The sequence below is a fragment of the Ambystoma mexicanum genome, chromosome 1p (genome assembly GCF_040938575.1).
Source record: "Ambystoma mexicanum isolate Mex_15411 chromosome 1p, UKY_AmexF1_1, whole genome shotgun sequence".
Classification (NCBI taxonomy): Eukaryota; Metazoa; Chordata; class Amphibia; order Caudata; family Ambystomatidae; genus Ambystoma; species Ambystoma mexicanum.
This window is the reverse complement of record NC_090921.1, coordinates 216142442-216167656: the sequence shown is the minus strand read 5'-3', so window position 1 is coordinate 216167656 and position 25215 is coordinate 216142442. Positions and strand designations below refer to the sequence as shown.

The window sequence follows — 25215 nt, the reverse complement described above, 5'->3', positions numbered from 1 at the left end:
GGCTGTAGGCACTGTGAAAAGACACTCATTGTTTAGGATAACTAGGAGGCCCTCAGGCGGCAAGTGAAATACCAATTTTCTCAATTATCAAGCCAGTTCAAGAGGAGCGTGCCCCAAGGGACTCCCTTTTGTCTAAAATTACATGGCACCTACTAGGCTTGAACTACTGCATTTGCCTAGATAGTTAGGGAATTTGGCTGTGGTGATACAACCCTCCAATAATTACATGGGCCCCAAAACAAGCTTGTAGCAGAGAGAAAACCTATGGGGAGCAGATGGGCAGAAGCTCGATATACATTTCCATTATGAATACAAACTGAAAGCAAGACTTTATCTTCTCAACCCGACTTGTTTCAAGCAGTAGTCCAAAAGGTTTCAAAAAATGTGATCAGGCTTGCAGTTACAAAAGCAGAATCCACTAAGTGGTGCATTTTTCTACTAAAAGGAAACAGGAGCTGGGCGAGTGCCATAGTGAGAAAGGTTTGCATTAACTCTATGAATGATGTGAGGCTGCAATAATAGTCCAGCACTGTATACAAGTAACTGTGTCTTCAGACATTTGGTGTTTCGGCTTGGCTGAAGAGCAATGAGGTAAAGCTACAATCTGTGGCACCAAGGTATGACTGGACACCTCTCGCTCAGAAATCCCTGTAAAGCATAAAATCTCCACAGCACTGGAGCTTCAGTTGGCCTGGGATAGCCAGCCTAAATGCATAGGACAATGCATAAAGCAGCTTGGTTAGAGCCTCCAGTTTGAGCAACAGAGGGGCAACTCCCTTGCCGATAGTAGACCAGGTCATTTTCTAGGCGCTGGCTGGGATACGAGAAAGGGATGGGGGGGGTACATAGTAAATTGTTAATAGATAAATTGAAAAGAAGGGTCTTGAGGTGTTTCCGGAATAAGTGGTAGGAAAGCTCATCCTGCAAGTGAGCAGGGAGTTCGTGCCTGAGGGTGGTCCTAGTGTTGTGAAGCTTGCGCCACCTACTCTTATCCTGTTGAAGCGAGGTGTGAGCAGGCAGTGTTTCTAGGCAAGTCTGGTAGGTCTGGATGAAAAATGCTTTTTGATGCTGTTCGCAAGGTATTGTGGTGCCTAGTTGGAGATACATTTATATGTGATTGACAGCATCTTGAATTTGATTCCGTCTTTGACAGGGAGCCAATGGGCTGACTTTCTGGCCTCAGAAATGTGGGCCCGTCTTCCGATGTCTAGTGCCGTTCGCACTGCATTGTATTGGACAATTTGGAGTTTGTGCAGGCTTTTCTCTGATGTTCTGCATAGGAGAGAGTTACAGTAGTCCAGCTTGGACACTAAGTGCTCTGGCAATTTCGATGCGATTCTGGGGGAGAGGAAAGGTTTGCTGGCGTTAATGAGCTTGGTCGCCTAGCCTGAGAGGAGGAGGCAATGTGGTTGATGCGGCGGTTCATGGCGAGAGAGGAGTCTAGGTAAACGGCAAGCGTTTTGACCGATGATACTACAGGTATCTAGTATCTGCCATTCGTGAAGGTTTTGTAGGCATCGCCGAGTTTGGATGGGCAAGCTGCTGGGCCGGGAATGACGAGTTCAGTTTTATCCTCATTCAGGCAAAGGGTATGTGCCGCCATCCAGGACAAGATGGTTTCGTAGATGGTATTGATGTGGCAGGTGTCGGTGGGTAGTCTCCAGAGAGGGGTATGAGAATTTGCGTGTCATGCGCGTAATGTGTGTCTGAGACACCAAGGGCATCCAGGTGGTCGAAGAGGCTTGGATGGCTGTGGCACAACAACCATACTGCACTGTATTATGATGTATTGGTTCTGTGTACTTGATAGACTGCTGGGAGCAGGGGCAATGTTCTGATGATTTTGTGGTTTGGTTGGCAGTAGTAAAATACTATGTGAATGGAAGTGGGTAGAGGTGCCGGAGGCTGTGTTATTTTTGTGGATTTTGCCAACTACCTACATGTTTGCATGCATGGCTGTATTATGGTGCGGGGTTGTGTAGGAGTGCCGGTGGCTGTATTAGGTTTGGGGGTTCTAGTACCTGGCCACATGTTCGCATGCATGGCTGCGTAAGGTTGCATGGGTGTGGCCAAGGCCTAGGCTCTTGGGTGCATGTTCAAAGGCTGTAAGCCATGCACCCAAGAGCAGAGGCCTAGCCACACCCACCGCAACTTTATGCAGCCATTTATTCCAACACTGACAACACTGATACTGCTATATGGATTTTTTTTTTTATTGCATAGATCCTCTACGTTTTGAGCAATTAATGCGTTCCACTGAAGCCTATTTTACAATGAGCTTTTCCCCTATTCATAGAGAGGTATGACAGGTTTCCATTTCCGGCCACCTTGCAGCTACAAAAACTAAATCAGGCGGCAACGTGTTACCATTTCATCGTGCATTTCCGATGCCAAGTACTCCAGTTAGGTAGAACTTAATTTGACGTACATGGAGACATGTTGGTACCTTATACATGGTGCAATGAATGTATAGCTGACACAATATATACTAGGTGTGTAACGGTATACCGTTATAGATACCTTGAACAACTTAATTGAACTAGGATAACCGTCACATTGTTTGGTTATTATCTTATTTGGAAAGGCTGCAGTAAGCAAGTGCTGCACAGTCTGGATCTTGCACTGTGGGATGCGGTGTCTGCCAAGGGGGCCTTGTTTGGCAGACATGAGCATAGGGAAAGTGAGGCCACATTAGTAAACAGATTTGATGTTGTGACCGCTCTTTCTGTGTGGAAAGAAAGTGAACACATATGCACACCTGAAAAGTTCAGGAATGGGCATGCTTAATAGTTTTTAGATTAGTAATGAGGTGCAGAGGAGAGAGACAACCCTGACACTAGGTTGTGAGTTATAGAAAACAAAGAAGAGAAGGGTATCCACAAATTGCTCTTTCTCTGATCAGTAGAGTCGGGTTAAAGATCAGCCGATTTGTAGTTTTTCCATCAATTTGAAAGATGGGGAACTACACATCCCAGAATTCAAAGGGGGAATGAAATGGATGCCCTTCTGATGCATGTCCACAAAAAATTTAAGCTCTGTAGACTGTATGAACACGGGGCCCATCAGTGCTTTGTGCTAGTAAATACACCCCCCCCACCCCCACTGTCCTCATGTAGATGTACACATTGGCACTAGAGTTGTTGCTTCACTTGATCCTTCACCTGCCTTCTGCATATGACACTGGACTCAAGCAGGCAGGGCAGATTCTACATTCAATTTGAAGTATCTAGAGCAATGGGGGTGAGATATTTCTCAGGTCTATCCTCGATTTGTGACACCACCCATGAAAGCATTCCTCTGTCTCAACATGACAAGGGTCCTAATGCGCTCAGATCTGGGGAAAATATGGTAATGATGGGGCTGTGTTGAGGTGGTGGTCCAGGCCATATTTGTGCCGATATGTATTTTAACTGTCATTTTCAAAAAAATGTTGTTCCACTATCTTTAAGAAGGTAAATGAACATGTATTGCAAGAATCAAGAAAGAAATCGACAGTGCCCGCTGCTCGCTGTCCTTTTAGGTTTACATGGTCAGTGGTGACTCCAACATCAGACCTTTATATTACACCAGGCAGATGGTAAACAAGCTAAAGTAATTTGATCAATATGCAACCTTTCGGTGAGTGTGTGTTGGCTATGACATTTTGACAAAAGACACAATGACATGGACTTTCAGACCTCACAAGTGACTTTTCTCCCTTTAATGGAATAAAGCGTTATCAAAACAAACTGATGACCGATGCAGCGAGGGGTCATAATGCCATGCCACTGAGCAGCAAGCTCACTGCTCAAAATGTGCATTTTAACACTTCCACTAGTCACTCTTTCATTCAAGGCAATCAACGAGCGAGCGCCATGAAAGACCAACTCTGCAGCTGCCTTAGATTCCTGGAGGATCAGCTAAAAATGTGCAGAGACAAGCTTAAAAATGCTGACAATTTATGACCTTTAAGAAAATATTTGTTAAGATTAGTTAACTCCACCTGCTATACCGCAATAACCATGATATAGTCATTTGGCAAGAAGGTTTATCATACCGCCATAAAACCAATACTGTGACACCCCTAATATATACATGTACATTTATGCCCCCCCCCCCATTCTACTACTTATATGTGGCGTGAGTTACAAATCAACGGTGTATGTTGGCAGACTGTGTGCAATGGCTGTGCATACGTGGGTGCCAATGCCATTTTAGGCACTTTAGTGCCTTTGGGGAAAGGAGATTTTTGGGCCTCTCCTTCATGAAAGGAAACAAAATTCCTTTACGACTTCTTCAAAGATTGTACGTGCTTTCTAATGTACAAAGCATAGTGATCTGACCAGGTTGTGTCGCCTGTGTGGTACATTACGGCTATTGGTGTGAACGTTTTGTTGCCAAATGACGCCTGACCGTGTGAGAAGGTAGTGAGCTTGTAGTTACTTTTATTTTTCCCTATCTCCATTGTACGTTGAAAGCATTCATATTGTATATTGCCTATGGGATTGTATATGTAAGGTGGAAAGATTATCGGAATTGGAAGGCCTGCACAATATGCTATGGTTTGCATTTTGTACCACCTGCTGAAATGGAATGGAATCATAGTTAGGTATACATACATAGAGAAAGCGTTTGCTGGGGACTTCTTCCTGAATTCCATGATTGCAGAAAGTGTATGCATGTTTCCACATGTAGGAAATCTGAAAGATTTCATTTATGGGTATGTTTTTTGCTTTCCAATACCTGCAGTAAGTACATTACCACTTCCTGTGGATTAACTTGTCCATTTAACATGCATTTACTATTCAAGCACAGTAGTCCAATTCCTTCCTTATTCCTGAGCCCCTGTAATGGTTTCCAGGATTGTGTGCAGCATTTCTGTGCAGGCCTATTAATTCTAAGCACAACTTGTGTGAGCCGTTTTGATAAATGTTTTAAACAATTAGTGCCATTTGCAATACACCATAGCTTGCTACATTTGCATACTAATTCACACCACTTGTGTAGCAAATTTGAATGGACCAGGCAGTTTTGTGTCCGAGTACTTTTTGCTTGCTACACTTTGTAAACGAGATTTCTTACAGTACAATGGTGTGTTACTAACATTTGGAAATGGTTGAAGGTGCTTTTGCAAGCAGGTCCAGAAATGGAGGCTAACGAATCTTGTTCTCCTGTGCATTTGTTGCGCACTAGACAGGAGTTCACAGTTGGTAGCATTTTATTTTTTCCGTTGTTGCCGACTTTTACATGGTGCTTAAGGAACTGCTGCAACGACTTCATGGAGTTGCGGCAACCGTTATAAATTGAAGTGCAAGGCGATTTGTAGATGGCCACATTGGTTCATTGCCATAGACAATGGCATCTAAGTTTGCTGGGGATATTTCTGAAAGCAGTGTTTTTCCTTCCATTATGCTATTGTGTACCTTTCCATACACTTGTACAGTGCTACGTATGGCAATTTGGTTTCTTCGCTCTTGTTTGTATGATTGCTCATTGAAGTATGTCTCTGTGCTGGTGGTATGCCTCCAATGACCGGTCTTGATAGTGAAGGTATCTATGCTGATATTGCATTTGCTTCTAAGTAGTGGTGGTAGTTTACAGAGTAATTTTGTTAGTGGTTTCATTCCCATTAAATTTAATTGAAAGAATTTTCGTTTTAATAACAATTTTAAGAGCATTGCACGGTCTACAACAGTTTCCAGGATCACTTTTGTGCAGTAAGGTTTAAGGGTGGAGCGTGATTTGTACCCTCTACTTATAAGGTTCTGAAGGACTCTGTGGTGGAACTTATTTTGTAAAAATACTTTTTTGGAATGCTCGCTTGTGGTGTCATTAGCATTTGCACGTCACCTCTTCTACTCTTGGTTAGGGGCTCCTCCCAGTCCAGTGCTGGCTCTTGATCTTCGGTTTCCACGTCATAGAAAATGTGACATTAACTCTGCTTCCAGTGCCTTGGGCTACCGGTGTCTCCTGCTCTTACGCCAGCAGCCAATCCCCCTCCACTGGGCATGGGACGGCGGTGGGTGAGGCATACCCTTCTCACCCTCCCACTGGGACTTTTCGTTCCTGCATCCCAGAGGCCACCCCGCGTCTTGATTCTCCTCTGGGCTGCCTTCTGTGGATGGACTCCACGGATGTTGGCTGTCCCCGCCTGGACTAGGGGGGGGGGGGGGGGTTTCTTCCCTTGTGGCTTGCTTCCTTGTCCCCCGCTCCGACGGCGTCCTCGCCTCTCTCCTCCTGGGGGCCGGACTTCTCCCGCTCTCCTCCCCACCTCTTTACTTGTGCTCGCACCCTCGATGGATCTAGGGGAGTCGTGGAGAGGCTCCCGCTGCTGCCGGGCACTGTGCGTTCTCTGACCCCTTACGCTGTCTGTCAGGCCTCAGGTTCCTCCGCTCGGAGATACACGCCACTCGTATCACAGCATTTGTCCGGGGGCCGTGCTCCAATGGGGCGTGTGCGCTCGCCCCTCGCCTCCACACTCCTACCCGAACCCGGCAGTGTCTCTGCACCATGCAGGTACAGAGAGTGGGAGAGAGCCGTATTTCAGGTATTCCAATACTTATTTTGTTGTGCTTTATATTTGCGGCCCGGCGGGAGAGACTACTCTGCACGTCTCCTTGCCGCGGCCACCATCCTGGAATAGAGCCTAGTGCTCAATTTTAAAGGGGTTTAAACATTATTTGTGTAACATTTTAAGAACTTTCATTAAAAAGATGTTTAATATATATTGTGTATATTCTTTTAAGCCCATACATTTTTTGAACGCACTATTCCTTTTTAATGTAATATATGATACCTTCAGGAAACCCAGTGTTTACACCTTTGGTTCTTTCAGCGCAAAGTATATGAAAACACTAGAACCGGGCATAATCAAGTGGAGAAATTTTCAAACCGGACTTCCGAGCAGCACAGCGAGTACTGTAGAATGTATGATACAAGCTATACTATGAGGCTCTGGCTTTGCGCTCCGGAGGACGCAGTCTGGTACGCCCCGAGTGCTGTGTAAAAGCATGGTATACAATAATTAAGGTTATTTGCCATTTCGGCACACCAAGATATGATGGTATTAAAAGGTATGAAAGGATTATTATCACAGACATTTGTGAACAATGTGGTTAAAACTTTGAACACTATCATGTTACAATTAGAACTCTGGCATCTAAAGCCATGGATACATTAATCAGTCAACAATAATAAGAATAAGCAAATACAGTGCTCCCTTGCCCTCAGTATGATCTAGCAAGGGCATGAAATATATATTCTAGTAAAGTAATTAATATTGCTGCTACATTCAATGCAATTTATGGAACTCTTAACAATTCATCAATTTTTGTTGTCCCCTCTCTTCCCCATCTACTCTCCCTTTCATTGATTGGCTTAATGTACCAATTATTTTTCATATGTGGTGCATTATACTGAATATTTCATTTTGTGGTATTAATTCACTGATTGTGGCGCACCCTGATGGGGGGGCATGTCTATACTATTATTTGTTTGGTTTTCTTTATTATGATGGAATGAAACTGTCATGATACAATGTCTTTGTTTAATTAGACGCAGACTTTACAAATTTGCCTTGATAAAGACCGCAAAGGTCGAAACACGTGTTGGCAAGAAGGGGGAAGAAAAACTGAAAATAAATTGCTAAATGAATTGCTTAACTCCCACTTTCTTTATTTGAGAATTGTATTTCAAGTAATCTATATCTGTCCAGCACATTGATTTTGGCACACGCTTGGTTTTCTGTAACACTACGCTAGGCAGGAGTCAGCCTAGATCCACCATCATCTACAGATGTCAAGCACTTTTCTAGTACAGTTTCCATCCAACTTTTGAGCCATAGCACCCACTGGTATACCCTGCATATTTTCTATACAAAAAATAACAGCAAAGAACTCTGCTGCTCGAGAACATTCGGACTCCAGAATGAATGTCGGTGCCTTTTGAGAGGCCACAGCATCAGTAATTACATATAGGGTCTGAACCGGCATAGTTGATTGGTAAGACTGTATCCATGATTGTTAGCCAGAAACCTGTGCAGTTCCCTCTGGGACCACTGCAAAAGATTTAAGACTACAGGTGTTTGGCAGTAAACCCACTTGGTAGCAGTCTGTACCACACAGATTCACTTGGTAGCTGTGGCTGAACTCGAGAAGAGTTAGGCAGTATACAGAGTATTCACAATAGGTCAAGAGAACACAGTAGAACGAGTAAACACTCCAGGGCTTGGTGTAAAAGATAATTATTTAAAACCACATCTAGAAAAAACACACAGGCACTAATAGTAAGCAATTCAAAAAAACGGTCACTAAAAGATATACACTCCCTTAAAAGAATATTAGACAAGTCTTAACTAAAGCCCCACTTATTTTCAGACAGCGGTGAGCGCTTAACGTAGATGGCACTCTAATAATTCGGTTTAAAAGGGAGTGAAAAGCAGAGAACAAGTTGAAACAGATCCCAACACTTTTACCAGAACATAAGAGAGGAAGGCAAAGTGAAACCGTGAAGTTAGAGTTCAAGAGGCCGGATCCGCTTTAAGAGGATCAAACTAAATGTGTCCAAGGTCACACGGTTGCAGTGCACAAAAGTCTTGTAAAGGTTCAAAAAGGAGTTGGACCAAAGAAAGGGACCAGTTAGAGGGTCAAGGTGGCCAGCCCAGTCCAGAAGGTTAAGGGGTTATTATTACCTTGTAGCAATCTTTAGAAAGGGAGGCCTGGCGGACACGGTACCTTAAAGTGGTGAGAACGCTCAAGCGGGGGCAGTTGTTCCTGGCAGCGGTTGCAAGTCGGTGCTTTGTCCGGGGGAAGAGAGGATCTCGTCGTGGAGGAAGACAGGAGTCAGTTGCACTGCCAGGGAAGAAACCAGCCACATAGTTTCTCAGGTACAAGGAGCGGTCCGGTGATTCGCGGTTCAGTGGTGAGTGGCTATCCGGCTGCCGGGGTGCTTGGCACGGGCAGTTCGACCACAAACCGGGCTGGGGTGCGAAGAAAGAAAGGAAAACTGGTTGTGCCCACCAGTCAGGGGAAGAAGCCTCTCCAGCCGGGAGATCTTCTCTGTCGTCTGGAAGTGGTGGTGTCGTCGTGGTAGGTCGGCTCAACTTCTCCCTCGGATTCTCAGGTCCTGTGGCGACTTCTGAAGTTCCAGTCCCCAAAGCCCTGCTTTTATGCAGAAAACCCCTTTCACTCAGCCTAGCTGTCACTCAAACATGCTAAGTGGTGTGGGCTAATCACACAAGAGTGCGACCCGAGTTACCAAGGTAACTCGGGTCCAGGGTGCCTAAACCCCCTCCCACACCCCCTGTGTTACCCAGACAGAGTGGCACCACTTTTGGAGGATTCTGTGGAGAAGCCCGCCAAAAAGTGGAACAAAGGGCTCGACTTGGGTTGGAGTCACAGAAGAGAACACAAACGCCATTTTAGAATCGAAAAAAAATACCAACCGGCGAATTAATATTAATTAAATAAACCGGCGGTATGTTCAAGGCTATGAGAATTAAATAATTAAAGTTGGTAGCCTCGAACAATGGGAAAATCCCATAGAAAATATTTGCGGTCGAATATAAAAAGTAGTTTCCACTGCCACCAGCCAAAACTCGATCTGGGGGGGACGGAGATGTGCCCCCTCGACTAACAGACCAGTACGTCCACAATATGATGGTTTGTACTGGTTTCTGTTAATAATTTGGGACTAGTAAAGCCAATGGTGACTTTACATGCCCTGGGAGACAGTAGTCAGTCCCAGGGTATGGAGTCTATGGTGGGGTGTCACTATGACATCCCTGTGTTACTGCACGGAGGGTGCTGGGTAACACACACAGGAAAAACACATGAGACCCTATGGAGTAAAGGATCCCATAGCCCATAAAACACATTACCAGTCAAAGGAATACCATAAATCATGTCCAAGAGTGGGAGAAAAAGCGTCTCACTCTTGGCAGGAGGAAAAAAAAACTCCAGAAATACAGCAAAGCTGCTGGGGGACTCACTAGGTTAGGAAATTCAGCCCAAAGAGAGAATTCTCCCTAACAATGGACTTGGTCCATAGGGGATGACGGGCTACAATTGTTTTGTTTCACAGCCATTTGTAGAGCCCCATGTGGGTCAGCTGGGCTTATCTCCATGGAGTGAAGGTCAGGTCTCTCATAAGTTACATTGTGAAAAGTACGATAATATGCTAAACCTACTCCAACATCACTATGGAATGCACCTGGGAGGATCGTGGGCTGGTGCCAGGGCGAGGGGAGGAAGAAATACAGTCACACTGACCCACCACTTCTGTGCTTTGTGCCATGAAACAGTGCTGGACGATGGAGAGGTGGGTTTAGATTGAATTTTCTTACAGAGATGATATATCCCCAGAGGTATGAGAAACACATACATTCCTATTCATATTTTACATAGCTGTCTGTAACTGTCCTTGGTTTTCTGAACCACTTGCCAGGAGCGCCTTGTCCAGTTTTTTTGTAGTATTCTTTCACAAAATCAAAACCTGTCTCTGGCTTCAATCGCTGAAAAACAGGCTACTATTGTTATTTGGCCTTGAGCGAAAGTCAGCAACTGTTTGAAGGACATAATGTGTTGAATACCCACAGAAAATGATAACATTTACTATATTGAAAGTGGACATACGAAAATGTAGTTTCCATTTCTGTGACCTTTTATTCGGAGCGGTTACTCATCGTGGGAACTTTCTGAAATTATGTAAACTCAATTATACATATTATTTGTAAGATTAAAAAAGGCATGTTTGCTGTATGTATAATCACTAATTCAGCAACGTGCAAATGTGTGATTTGATACCGTACATTATGTTACGTTGAACGATATTTATACCACGCACTATAAAAAACTGAGTGCGTAACTCACAGTTTGTTTATATGTCTAGTAATGATTGTTATTTGTGTATAGTTTGAAGAGGAGTGAACAAGCGTTTGATTTTTTTAGGATGCATTTCTTTACTGGCCTTGTTAGCAGGAACATATTGTGACAATTATTTATCGAAGACCCACAACCTGTATGCAGACTAAGGATATCCAAACCACTTTGTCCCGTGGAATATCCTGGTGTGCTGTCACCGTTGCATCGTTTTGCACCATAAAGTTGGGGTTGGGGAGAGGGGCTGAACTTTTTCAGTGGGCACTTGGTTCTCTTTTCGATTATTAATCTTACAAGTTCTGTTATAACGCCATCTGTCTGTGGTTCAACTTAAAACGTTATTTTCTGGTGGGGACCGCTATGCTAAGCGGGTGCACTTGGTTCTCCATCCCATTGGGAGCTATATCTACTTCACAGCGCTAACCTTTCATGCACGTCGTGGTCTCAAATACTCTCCCATGTTATCATGCGTGTCTTCATTCGGTGTGGTTTGTGTTTATGATTAGGTTTCATGCAATTTCTGAATTATACGATAACTTGTTATATTCGATTACAGAATGGTACTAAAATACATTATTTTATTCTGTTATCTACACATATATATTGTACTGTTCTGCATATGCCATAGTTTCCAGCAACCGTTGGATGGATTCTTCAAACAACATTAGCGGATAACCATAAACTGTGCTTGTTGTAGAATGGTTATGTGGGACGACCGACATGGACCAATCTGCCCTTTGGTGGTACCAGCAATAAGGAGCAACTTGTCAGTGTTCACGATGTAACAACGTGCTGAAGCGAATGCGATGTGCTTGAAAGTGCAAAGAATTTGCATTTTCTGACCAACGCAACACCATGTGCATCATTAGAAAGTTTTGCTGGAGCAACATAAGGACACACGAGAATTGGAGTATAGGGATTGATTGATCGTTGATCACAATCTGCACACCATGAGGAAGTTATAAACAACATTCGAAGCATGCGATGTTCGCTAGCTATAACTTGTATGGCAAAAGAAAATTGTTCATTTTGTGGACTTAATATTCTCTTGCGAGCGTTCTTTGATGAATGAAAGCACTTGTTACATTGCAGACTATCAATGTTTTCTTAAAATAATGTTTTGCTATGTTATTTGGGACAAGAAAGAAAAGTGACGCGCTGTGAGAGGATGTGTGCGTGTTTATCTTTCTGGTTCTGCAAGTAACGTCATGGCGTGGGTGATGACGGAGCACGTTTGGCTATGCTGGCCACGAACATCATGAAAATAGGTGGAGCATATCATTTTTACTAGTGAAGTCAGCTTAAGGGCGGGTGATATGATTTAGTGCCGCAAGGGCACTTGAATTTAGGATGATTCAGCAACGGATAAGATTAGCACAAGAAGGCAACGCCCAACCTGTTCATTTCGCATGTGTAAAAGTGAGGAAAAGGTAAGATGCATAGGAAACATTTTTAAGATAGATTACTGTATGCTTAAAAATACATGCCCGAACGATCGAGAAAACAAAACTTTTGAGCGAACTTGCCCTTTAATATCAGAGATTGGTTTCTAAGCGTGGGATCAGGATTCAAACCTGTGTTGCCCTGCATTGTCTTGCTTCCAAGACAAACGAGTTGCTCCTGAGCCATCCCCCCCTCACCAATACCAGTAGTCAGATACATTTAAAGATTTCCAGTCATCACTTGATGTCCATTCATAATAGTGAGGTGCACACTTGAGTGCACAGTGAATTTTAGTAATGTATTGATGTGGAAAGAGGTGCAGCCCAAGGCATAGTCCATATCTAAATGACATGTGTGGGATCTTTCAAAAGTCTACATTTAAAAGTAACATTGTGGCAGAAAGTTTGAGAATTTAACATTGTATGTACTCCTCTTGGACATTAGTGCATATATTGAGCAGGCACTGCAAACTGCCAGGTCTAAACCACTGTTTCTTGCTTGTGCAAGGTTTTAGTCTTTGCTGAACATGTCTCTGCATTGAAGACTCTTCGCTTAGTGTGTAGCTATGCTCGCCTTCACATCTCAAGCTTCCGACGTATCCTTTTCAGCATACGCAAGCGTGTTGTAGGCTCCCGCTTTCTTATGAAAGTAGAAGATGAAAGTCCTCACATTGTTAGCGTTATCGCCTGCCTGAGAGCATATGTGAATGCAGGTATATTCAACATCACTAAATGTATCACAATATGCCGTTGTCCACACCAACTAACATGAAAGAACAAAGCTAGTATCAAAGGGTTGTATAGTCAGGCTTTGTCCCTGCTTGCAACAGTGTTTCAGTAAGATTCCTTGCCCTGTCTGGTCCACCCATTCCATTGAAATACATGTGTTCCTTTGGGAATAAGAGAACAGTGGCAAGGGAGACGGTTCTAATTTCCACCGAAGTCTCATACTGCCGTTGGTTTGTTCGGTTAGTGCTTTTTACTAATACATTATTTACCAATACACCAGAATCGTCAGTGGTCATTTTTCCACCACACATGAAGCAGTAAAGAGAAGTGCATGGCGGAGTGCACAAAAAACTACACTTTAATTGTGAAACCTTGAAGCACAGTGAGTTGCGCGATTGATAAAAAGCCTTCAACTTGAGACATGGTTGTACATAAGAACATGGCAAGTTGTTGCCTATTAAAAAAAATGCAATGATAACCACTCGGTGGAAAAGAAATGTTTCGCAAGAATATGTCCTTGCGAAATTGCTAAGATTTGTGGAACACAAAAGAGGGTATGGGATATGAGAGTTTTTCCACTTGAAATGTCCCAATCACCCAACCCCAAAGCAATCTGACCCCAATCCAGAATGAAAGAAGTTGGTACCCTGCTCTGGGGAGATTACGGTTTCAGAGAGTCAGGCACCACTGTAGCCCAAGAGCAAGCTCAAGCCTGATGCTCAAGCCGTGTGAAAGCCAAATGCTTTACACATCCACATCTTTATCCAAACCGCACAGAGCAACAAACAACGCAAGCATCTACCTCCACCCTGGCAACACAACGTTGGCTTCCTTTAACGCTTACCCACCTGGCTCTATAAGACGAGATCGCACACCCTCGTCAAAACAGAAGGCATTTCTCAAGCAGTGACCAAGCAAACAAACTGCTTCCAAATGTCTTGGTTAAGCATTTAATAAGCCTTACCCTGGCACGTACTGGGCACGAAAAAAGTAAGATAATCAGCCAGCAATTATATTCCATGTCATTTACTGCGTGCTTGGAGAATAAATTAACTGCTTGTAGAGAAGTGAATGAAAATAATGGGGTTAATCATTCCTATTGTTTGATAAATGGTAAACAAGCATGTATCTTTCTGCAGGGCACCCTCACCCAGACTGGCAAATATAGTGCCTTCAGGTATTTCTACTTTAACCCACGATGACCGCATAGATCTTAGGATGCACCCTGACACTAGTTGCCCTTTGAATCACCCAGAGATTTCAGCGAGTTCCCGGATGCGGTGGGGTAATTGAAGGGGTACTATACTAATGCAGTTTGCTATTTTGGATCACATCCTATGCTATGTATGTTACATAGTAACAAAAATACACGGGGGTGACTGGCAACAGCTGAGGGGGGGGGGGCTTCGCTTGACCTGCTCTTGAAATGACACCCAAAACACCGCCCCACATCATCTCCACCACAGTACCGCTCACATACCCCAGCATGACGACGCCAAATACCAAACATTCGCTTTCCTGGGCTCTGTGTCTGCAAGCATACTACTGGAAGTCCCTCTTCTTCACAATCACACCCCATTGATTCAAATGCTCAAGTCCATAACACCTTTTTTCCGCACCAGGGACCCATTGGCGTCTGTTCTAGCGTCTTCCCAGCCTAATGCCCCCACCAGGGTACAGCCGCTGCGCACTTACCATATCTTGTCGCTTGTTCTCTTGGTTTGGGAAATCACATGACTCGTTGAAAGAGGAACATAATGAAATGTAACCCCTCCCAGCTCGTAGACAGTTGGGCAGCCATCTTTGTTCGGGAGGATTTTCTTTAGCTGACAGCCACCTTTCCATCAGATTGCGTGGCCACCAGCTGTATTAGAGGAATGGCCCGAGCAACATGTTCTCATCACGTGATTTACGCGCCAAGTTCCATGCAACTATTTTGCTTTCGGATAAGGCTACGTCACGAAAGTGATTGGTAAATCCGTCCCGTAGTATCCGGAGCATCATATGATCACCTCGAACCTGATAGTTACCACGCGACTGTATTAGTTTCTTGCATACATCACACACAGCTCTATATTATTGTTTGGAGCTATTGCAAAACGTGCTCTGAACCAAAACACGTTAAAAAGAGCTTGTGGAAAGCCACACATGTTTTTTTATTAATTCTGGGATTAGTCGTATGAAAATGACAACTCCCAGAATTCTGAGAAAAAAACAAGACTGGATTACTTTGACACATGACAATGGTAGCGATCATTACGTCCTCTTCCTCGCTCCAGACCATGCAATTGAGATCCCACTTCACAGACAGGTCCATATACAAACAAGCATTGACAATGCCGACAGTTTGGGCTTTTGCATAGCTCTTAACTCACATGCTTTTGGCGGGTGTCACCCGCCTTGAAAGCAGATGAATCACCCGCCAAGTCCCTCAGGTGCCCATTCACTTCTATGGGCCTCTCACCCGCCAAAAAGAAAATTGGGTGTTTTCACCCGCCTTGGATACAAAAAAGGTTGGGAGCTATGACACTCATTCAATTCAATCGGCACTCACCTGCCCCCAAAATATCAGGTTTTTTCATGCGCCTTGGCGACACAAATGTTTGAGAGCTATGACTTTTGTGTATGGGAAAGGCACTGCTGTAGTGGTATTAATGTCCCCATTGATGGTAGCAGGTGCAAAATGGTGTGAGTACCTGGGCATCTAATAGTACTAGTGCCTAGCAAATGCCTAATACTTATACACAAGCATAAACTGTTGGCTTTGCCAATGCGTGTTTTGAACAGATCTTCAGTGAAGTCCACCCATAGTGTTTATAAATCAAGGGGCTGAAGGAAGACCAGGTTTAGACATTTTTATTACACCAGTAGCTGTTTACAGCTCCTATTAAGTCATTAAAACATTGGCAGACACATTGAGTGCAACGTTTGATGCTAAGGCTTAATTAACATGAGCTCAAAGAGTTCCCATGAAGAGGTGTATTGGCGAGGAGGGCCAGGAACTGGATGGGAATTGTGGTGTCTGTATCTTTAAGGAAGACACACATGGCAGAGAGACGTAACTCCGCCGTGTGTGATTAATAAAAAGGGCACGTCACATGTGCGCCAGAGCGCCCATGGATCCTCGGATGTGTAACAGTGACTGGAGTCTGCTGTGTTTGCCAGGGGGGGATGGGGTGGGGCTCGCGCATACATGCCAACATTCCGTAACACCTGGGAGGGAGATTTCTTCAGAGAAATCGTGAGACAACAATTTCCCCATAGGATTGTATTGGGGGAGTAATTATTTTAGGCAGGAGAACATGAAAAATAGCAGTATTTTTCACTGAAAAATCGTGAGTCTCCCGGCAAATCGGGAGGGTTGGCATGTATGCTCGCGGCGCATGGGCCTGGGAACGCTCCATGCAGCTATACAACAGGAATGACCAATGGATTTAGCATGGCCACGGGCAGTCAATGGGAGGGAAAATAACCAAACTAAACCTTCAACTTGTATGTACCTCCTCATATGCCATTTCTCCCTATCTGTAATCTATAGATACCTTCCCCACCTACCTAAGTAAAGCTCCTCCTCCTGCTACCAGGCAGGCCAAGAGGAGGCTAAAGCCCTTGAGTTTTCGGTTAAATTAACAAAACCTCAACCAGGCCGTACCACAGGTGTGTGGGGGAAAGGGGTGGTTAGTTTGACTGGTGCAAGAAACAGAATACTGATACAGGAACTGGTAATGAAGATTACAAGTAAGTACTTAGTCCATTAACCCAGCATCCCTCTTCCTCCTCCCAATACATACATTTGAGGAAGTAGCAAGCAGGGACTATTCAAGCCAGATTAATCACTGAAAAATAAAGATACTGTGTACCAGTGACTTTCATTCCCTGTAGAAAAGCATCCTTAATGGAGGACTCCCAGCACAGCAGAACTAAACACTGAGCCCTCCTCTGAGAATGCAAGGCAGTAGTGGCAGTTGAACCTGAAGGGACAAACTCATGTAGCCGCATGGCATATGTCTTAGATGGACAGACACTGCCTGGAAAGTAGCCCAGGAGGAGGCTACACTTCTAGTAGATCTACACTCTATCTCTGTGCTGAGAAGTGCCCACAAGCTCAAAACACATCGATATGGCCAATTTGATCCAGCAACTAATGGTCGTGACTGAAGACTTAGAGCCTGTGTGGCCAGAAACAAAAAAGTTGGCAACAAGGAGTCACATCAAGAAAAAGGGGCAGTGCAGTCCAAGTTTACCCACATCTAGGGGACTGAGGAAAGACTCCGGGGAACTGGACTCATCTGCCAGTAAGGACGGCAGGATCTGTTCTACATTGAGATAAAGAAAAGTCTAAACAACGTTAGGCCAAAAATTCAAGGAATGAGAACATCAATCCTTCTGGAAGAATGCATAGATGCGGTGGAACTTATAGTAGAGCACCCAATTCCCCCAGGAGACTGACAGAGGTGAATGCCAGAAGGAAAGTTGTCTTCAAGGTAAGCTACTTCAAGGAAGCTTCCTGCAAGGCCTCAAAAGGTTGAAGAGAAATCCAGGACAGGTCCAAAGGGAGATCACGTGGAGGGCAAGGAGGCCTGATCGGTAACCGTGCCCTGGAGAAGTTTTTACCGAGACGGGCGACAAATGTCTCAGCCTTCACAATACCCACCATGGGTCACAAAAAGCTCAAATTGCCAGAGAAAGTACACAGCTATCCCATATCGCACCCCCCCCGTAGGAAATCCAGAATGGATCAGGTTGGCAGGAAAGGGGAAGGAGGTTATGATAAAGGCACCAATCTGTAAAGGATTGCCAATGCTTATTGTAAGCCTTCAAATTTGAAGGGTGTCAACACCACTGGACTTCTACGGCCAAATTCTTTGACGTATCCTTCCTCATCCGACCCCCTAATTAAACTTACAGACCTTTAGGTGGAGGGACAGAAGGTTCAATGGAGGAGAGTGGGGCCCTAAAGGGGCCAGGGGAAGGGACCATGTGGGCTCTGATGACAATTCCTGGAGTAGTGGAAACCAAGCCCTCATGGGCCAAGCTGGAGCTACCAGGACAGCTGAAGTCCCTTCGTCTTCACTCTGAGCAGAAACCTGGGTAGCAGGGGAATTGGGGAAAGGCGTAAAGAAGACTCCTGGGCTAAGGGATAGAAAGGGTATCCCAAACCCAAGTCAGGAGATCATGCCCCTAAAAGCCATAAAAGGGAAGCATGTGAATTTGGCAGAGGAAAACAGATATATCACTGGCCTCTGAACCTCTTGCACAGGGCTCTGAATGATTCCTGAGATAGGGACAGGGATCTCAGGGTTGGGAACACTCTGCCCTTCCGTTCTCTTCCCCTGGCAGGTGGATGGCTTCCAAAGATAGCAGATGCAATTCCACCCATTCCATGATCTGCGCTACAACTGAGGCAATAGGGAGGGGCACCTCGAACCCGCCTGTCATTTGATGTAGCACATGGTCACCATGTCTGTCAGATCAAGAAATGCTTAGCCCTCCAACTGCTGTGAACCGCCAACAGTTCCTTCCAGTTGGAAGATGTTTTGCTTTCCACCGGAGACCAACGTGCCTGGACTGCTGCAGCATTCGGGGTAGCACATGTGAGAAACCTGGAGGTGTCTCCCTAGCTAGTCCCCGGGGATCTGTCATCCAGATGGCCAGGACACAGCCATCGCTATTGGACCCAGTTCCTGGGGGTGGACCAGTGAGGATGATCACCTGGATGGGGGGTCCTTGGGGAGTGGGACACCGATGGGTGTTACGCGACGTCCCCCTTCTTACAACACATTTTCCCCATCCTACCATGTAGGATATTCCAAAATGCTCCCCCCGACTTTTCCGACACAAGCACTTTCCCACAACATGAAAGACAATGGACTAACACTAGAGCTGTTTACCTGACATGTCCCAGTACAAGGGTCAGCCAAAGTCAGGCAATTGACCAGAATCACACACACCTGATGACACTTTTCCTTCCCCACAGGGATAAAAGGTGGAGCACAAGTGCACAGGATGAGCAAGGCAGACCGCATAACTTGAGAGCTAACCCAGCACGGCAGTTCAAGAGGAGGTGAAAGACAGCGCATATCAAGAGGGTGACTAGGAGAGAAGCAACCTTGCTCTTTCTGAACAAGGCCTGTGAAACCTCTGCAGACGGAAGCATAAGACCACAAACAATAGCCAGCATGTGTTGCAGCAGGTGTCAGAGGTACACAAGACCCTCCTCCACAGATTACCAAGCTGGGGAGAGACGCTTGTCTAGGAGGTACCAACCTTGACTCCAAATAGAAAGAAAGCAAAGCGGTTCATCACAGCCGGTGAGTTGATGGGAGAGTCGATAAGAAACCGAACTGTGTTGAACAAAAAATAGCAAACGGCTAATTTGAACTTTGAAAGGTTTAAAGAAACAATTGATGAAAGATGGGGAAAACTACAGCACAGAGGCGTCCGGCACCACGTGGGTGCTCACACGGGAAACTGTGGGTGATTACCCGATGATAGAGACTACTGTAACCAGAAGGCCTTGGGAAGAGGCGAAGAGAGTTCAAAGTGGTCATACAAGGATCTTGTAAAATCCTCTGTACCATCAAATGTCTTTGACCGACAGATGATTGTGAACGCTAAGGCAAATGAATCCTGGTTGATGAAATGAGTACATGAACAGTGCATTGCAAAGGTTGGCAAGAGTGAACCCCAGGTGGAGAGATGCTAACAAGAAGGAACGAAGTCTGAAGTTCCATGAACAGTGTGTTGACAGGAATGACCCGATAGAGGGATGTCCACAGTGAATTGTTTGAAAATACATTAAGGTTTGTGAGTGTAAGAAGGATTGTAAGACCAGGGGTAGTGGACTATCCCCCTTGGCATTAGGATCCAAGCCCGGCAGAGGGAGATCCAGGGGGTGGAACGGCATCACCCCAACATTTGTTTGGAGAGGAACCTTTTGTTTGTTTGGATTAATGATTCAGGCCCTCGAAGGCAGAAGACTTTTATTGAAAAGAGACTTTACCATCCAAGAACCTGAAAGCTTTTACGGGACTGTCGACTGGTGCTGGGAAGGCTCAAGTGTGTGCTGTGCTCAGTAGATCCACCTTGTCCCGTGCTCAAAATGTGGGGAAGGGAGACCCCTGGCAGTCGCATCCTGACTTATTATTTGTGAACACTTTTTTCTTTATTGAAACCCATATCCCACACTCTTTCTATAATTAGTTGTAAAGATTTGCAATCTTTTTTTAGTATAGGCCTTTTTTACTTTGACAAGACGCCACAAGGACTGCTTTATTTTTTATTTGATGGTTGAAACTTGCTCGCATCTTAGATTTAGGTTTAGATTAAGTGTTTTTTCCATCCTGCATTTACAGTTTAATAAACACTGTGGAACTGGCATCACTTGTGTCTGTGTTTACTGTTGGTACCATGAGTACCTTACACACCCCAACCCATTGTTCTGGCATCTGTTATCACAACCAGCAGCGATGGATGGCTCATAGGAACCCCCTTCATTATTTTGTGGAGCGATTAGTACCACTGAAGGAATTACTTGACTGCAGTTTTCATGGGTATGAGCAGGGAATAATTTTGCAAAGATGAATGCCAGTGCCTTAGGAAATGAGCAACTAGAAGTTGAAAATGGGCCCTGCCTAAGGGATTACAAAGATCGAAGCTGCCATATCACTCTGGTTCTGCAGTGAAGTCTGGCTGATGCTGAAGGACTGGAGAGAAGCGCCCCCAATCAGTATTGCAGTTTAAGTGCCCCGTGGAGAGGCAGTGAGACCTGACCCAGACTGGTTTTTAATTCCACCCTTCTGAATTCCAGTGCAGAGCAAGGAATCAGATGGCTCATGGTAACAATCAATTTCCATCCAAACAAAATCAGGGTTTGGCAAACAATAGTCATGTTCCTTGCCGTCTCCTCCCTGGATGAGGCCTAGTTCATCCAATTGTGCTTAAACTGATGTACTCGTATCCCGTCTGCACAGAGAATTCCCCCAAGTCAATCAAGCACCTTGGTGAAGGCCAAACAGAAGTACTGAAAACTGGACGTGTCAAATCTCAGCAACCTGCGGTCTGACCCTCTCATGGTGATCCAGATCTACAGAGCCCAGGAAGTCTGCTGGAGCGATCAGCAGAATGATGGTCTGGAGAGTCCCCATCTGGAATTTCACGTTAGCCACAAAGCAATTCACTCCCTGGAGATTGATGATAGGACGAAAATCCCATGAAGGCTTCAGAACCAGGAAGACAATGGAATATACCCCAAGACCTTGTTCCACCTGGGTTACTGGTTTGATAACATTTTTCTTTCACAGAGTTTCAATTCCCTGCTAAAGCAACCAGCATCTTCCTCACTGCATCCCTGGGCCAAGGAGTGATTCCGACCCCACAATCCAGATGGCAAGAGAGGGAAGGTATCATGAAGTAGGCACAGACAAAAGATTGAAATGTATACTCAAAAGATTTATATAACTTAAAATGCAGGATGGAGTAAGGCCTAACTTATGCAAATAAGAATGGGGTCCTGGGAGGCCCTCTGCCAGACATTAATCCCGGTTACGAGAGCCTTACCCAGAGTCTTTAGCTCGCTATCTTTCACAGAGGAGAAATATCCCAATCAAATCAGTCTTTGTCCTGCCCTGGGGCAATCCAGCACCAAAATGCTAGGCAATTCTCCTCTGAACAAGAGTAGCAACAGCAACCCCAGACACGGGTTTAGGTCTGGTTGGACCTCATCAGTAGGGTGGAGCTGTGCCTCTCTAAGAATAGTAAGCAAGGGGTCCACATCTGGATTCCCCTAGTAACTTAGGGTGAGACCCAAAGTTACTTAAATATGCAAAACACAAGGGGGGTACTGGGAGTCTCTCTGCCAGACATTAGTCCTGGTTGCGAGAGCCTTATCCAGAGTCTTTAGCTCACTATCTTTCACAGAGGAGAAATATCCCTATCAAATCAGTCTTTGTCCTGCCCTGGGGCAATCCAGCACGGAAATGCTAGGCAATTCTCCTCTGAACAAGAGTACCAAAAGCAACCCCAGACACGGGTTTAGGTCTGGTTGGACCTCATCAGTAGGGTGGAGCTGTGCCTCTCTAAGAATAGTAAGCAAGGGGTCCACATCTGGATTCCCCTAGTAACTTAGGGTGAGACCCAAAGTTACTTAAATATGCAAAACACAAGGGGGGTACTGGGAGTCTCTCTGCCAGACATTAGTCCTGGTTGCGAGAGCCTTACCCAGATTCTTTAGCTCACTCTTTTTTACAGAGGAGAAATATCCCAATCATATCAGTCTTTGTCCTACCCAGGGGCAGTCTAGCACCAAAATGGTAGGCAATTCTCCTCTGAACAAGAGTACCAACAGCAACCCCAGACCCTCTTCCTACCTTCTTGTCCCCATCAGGGTTCTCGTGCCTCTCATTGCCTCTTTGGGAGCTGCTGCACGCCTCTGGACTTCTGTGGGACTGGGTCGCGCATCTCTCTGGCTAGGAATGCCTCTCTGCCTTCTTCCAGGCCTCACTGTGTCTCTGCGGGTCACCAGCTTTGGCGGATCTGGCAGCTTCTCTGAACCGCTCGAACCACTGTGCATCAGCTCTTCCTCCTGCCAGTATTAGAGTCATAACCACTGGCCACCAGAGAAGGGCAAGGACCCCAAGAGTCTAGAGGACTACTGGTACATCAGAGGAAGTCTTCCTCATGTCAGTGGAAGGAACAGAACCACTGACGATCAGAGAAACCCGGGTTGAGGACCCAAGTCCCAAGAAAGATACAAGTCAACTTTCTTGTGGCAGTGCTTGGCAGGTTAGTGAACAAAGTGTGCCATACCAAAGAAGAGCCACCTGGCTTTGGGGCCCATATCTATATAAGAACTTTGTGGTTTATTTCGGAAAGCCCAAAGAGAAGCTTGCAGAATCTAGGGGAATGAAGTCATTCCCCCTATACCCTGTGGGCTTGGTGAACTGTGGAAGCCCAAAATGGAGGCTTGAAGAATCTAGAGAAAGGGAGTAATTCCCCCTAGAATTTGTCTGTTTTGTGAACTGTCTTGATACATGTCAGAGGTGTGTCAGCATGTCCCGTGGCTGGTCTCCACTTCCTCTGGTTCGGCGGCCGGCTCGGCAGCGCGTCCGCCAGTCCCCTCAACAGCTAACTTGCTGTCTTGCTCTCGAACGCCACTGTCAGTCCATCCTACCTTATGATTCCAGTTTCCCGGGCATTCATTTGAAAGTCCTTTGTTACTTTCCATGATGTGTTCTTCGCAACACCATGCATCTTTCTCATCTCAGTATCAAGGTCAGGCAATACTTTGATATTAGTTGGGAGCTTCTTCGTCTCAGTAAGACTCTACCCTAAAACAACAGACAAATTGCAAGTCTAGATGAAGGTTGTAGTCAAGGTAAAGGCTGGAATTGTATAGAGTGGCTAAAAGATGTTGTGGTTTGGTGTAACCTGGGTAGTCTGGGCTCTTCTTTGTCTCAGTGGATCTTATGTCACTGGCCCTACACAGGTACATGGGGTGGTTGGGAATATGACTGGGGTGTACCATAGGTAGGTTGAGGAGCAGTGATTGGGAGTGGGTCATACCGCATTCTCCCTAGATATCTGACCCTATCCCAGAAGGGGAGTCACTCCTCATGCGATTCTCCCACTGTGCACCACCCCCAGGGGACTATTGGATAGCGGCCTCATTTCCCTAGCTTCATGGAATGAGGCTCCCCCATGGGGAGAAGTGACATCATCTAGGGATTCGTCACAGGTAGCAGAAGGAAGAGGAGACAATTAAGCACTATTTTATTGCACTCAGGACCTTTGACTTGCTCTTTGATTTTGGACAGTTTCTCAAAGAAGTAATGAGGGATCAGTTGATGTAGAATTTACATCATAGGCATTTCAGGTGGCGGTTATGGATGTGCAACAGTGGTGTGAGGAGCCAGGAATGAGACGCGGAAACAGGGGGTTCATGATTTTGGCCAGAAACGTATATTACAAATGAAAAGGGGGTTGGAAAATGCCTCTCTGTCCCTACTCTAAGAAGTTTTTCCCTACCTAACACAAAACTAAGGGTCTGTCTGTTGTCAAGATACGCAAAGCAAAATGTCCTGTGTCCACAGTACTATTCTGGTCACATTCTAACAAAATTAAATCTAAGGTGAAAAGGCTAATATCTTTGGCCTTAAAAGTGCACAGATGTTCAAGTTCCAAAGGAAAGGCGTAACCCCAACATAAAAGATCCCAATGATTAGGGTTCACAGTTCTAGGGGATGTCCCTTCCCCTATGATTCCTCATTACTGTGCTTTATACTTTTATAGACATCAGTTTCCTTGAGTTTCTCTTGTTCAACAAAACAACTGATGTAAAACAACTTGGCTGTTTGTTTTAATCTTGGTAGGATACCTGGTGTGCTCTCCTGCCAGGTTTCGTCTCCTCTTTGTACGATTTCAATACAGTCTTTGGCTATTACTGATATATCCTTATCAGGACTTCCTCATATGATGTACATTTCACACTGTTCAACCTGACCTTGCCTGGTATACTCACCTGCCGGAATGTTCTCATAGGGAACACACTTGCAACTTGAATCTGCCTGAAATACTCTCCTGTCAGGTCTTTTTCATATATGAACACATTTGTAACTTGCATCACGCACTTGTAACTTTCATCTGTCTGGTATCATGCCAGGTCTCATGCCAGGGCTTTCTCATATAAACCTACTTGCAACTTGATTTTGCCTGGTATACTCTCCTGCCAGGGCTTTCTCATATGATGTCACGATACGTAGGACTGCTCGTTCTCCTACAAGATAAACGGTTGTCAAACTTCTGTCCCGTCCGCGTCCCCGGCAGTTGCCATGGCTCCTCTTACAACGCCAGACACGAAGACGGTAGATAACGCTGATCACCTAGCGTTCCCTCACCTTGTTTACTGCGCTACGATGTGAGCACATGATCGCGCTCTCTGAATCATATGTAAACCCTGCCTTTCTTCATCATGGTGCTTCTGATTGAAGTTGGTACGCCGACCTCTGACTCCTGTTTCTAGCTCACTTCAGTTCCTATTCTCTCACGGTTCCTCTTTGACCTCGGAACGCTTACGGACTGCCTCGTGGAATTGCTTGTTTGTTGACATCCTTTGCCATTCAAACCTCAGAACACTTACGGATTGCCTCTGGTTAACCATTTGCTGCCTCTTGCTCTCGATATTTTCAGAC

The 25215-nt window shown here is 45.2% G+C and overlaps 1 protein-coding gene across 4 annotated transcripts in view; it reads right to left on the bottom strand.

Annotated features, from left to right (window-relative positions):
* The window catches only part of LAMTOR4 (late endosomal/lysosomal adaptor, MAPK and MTOR activator 4), a 32379-nt gene extending 17492 nt beyond the window's left edge, over positions 1-14887 (bottom strand). For 2 of the 4 annotated variants that reach the window (XM_069646405.1, XM_069646407.1), the window contains exon 1: positions 14723-14887. In XM_069646405.1, coding sequence (XP_069502506.1) covers positions 14723-14872 — 150 coding nt within the window. In that variant the 5' untranslated portion in view covers positions 14873-14887. Of the gene's footprint in view, positions 1-14507; positions 14699-14722 lie in introns of those variants that run through there. The other 2 variants (XM_069646408.1, XM_069646406.1) reach the window with 2 other exon arrangements.
* Between the last annotated feature and the right edge of the window lie 10328 nt (positions 14888-25215).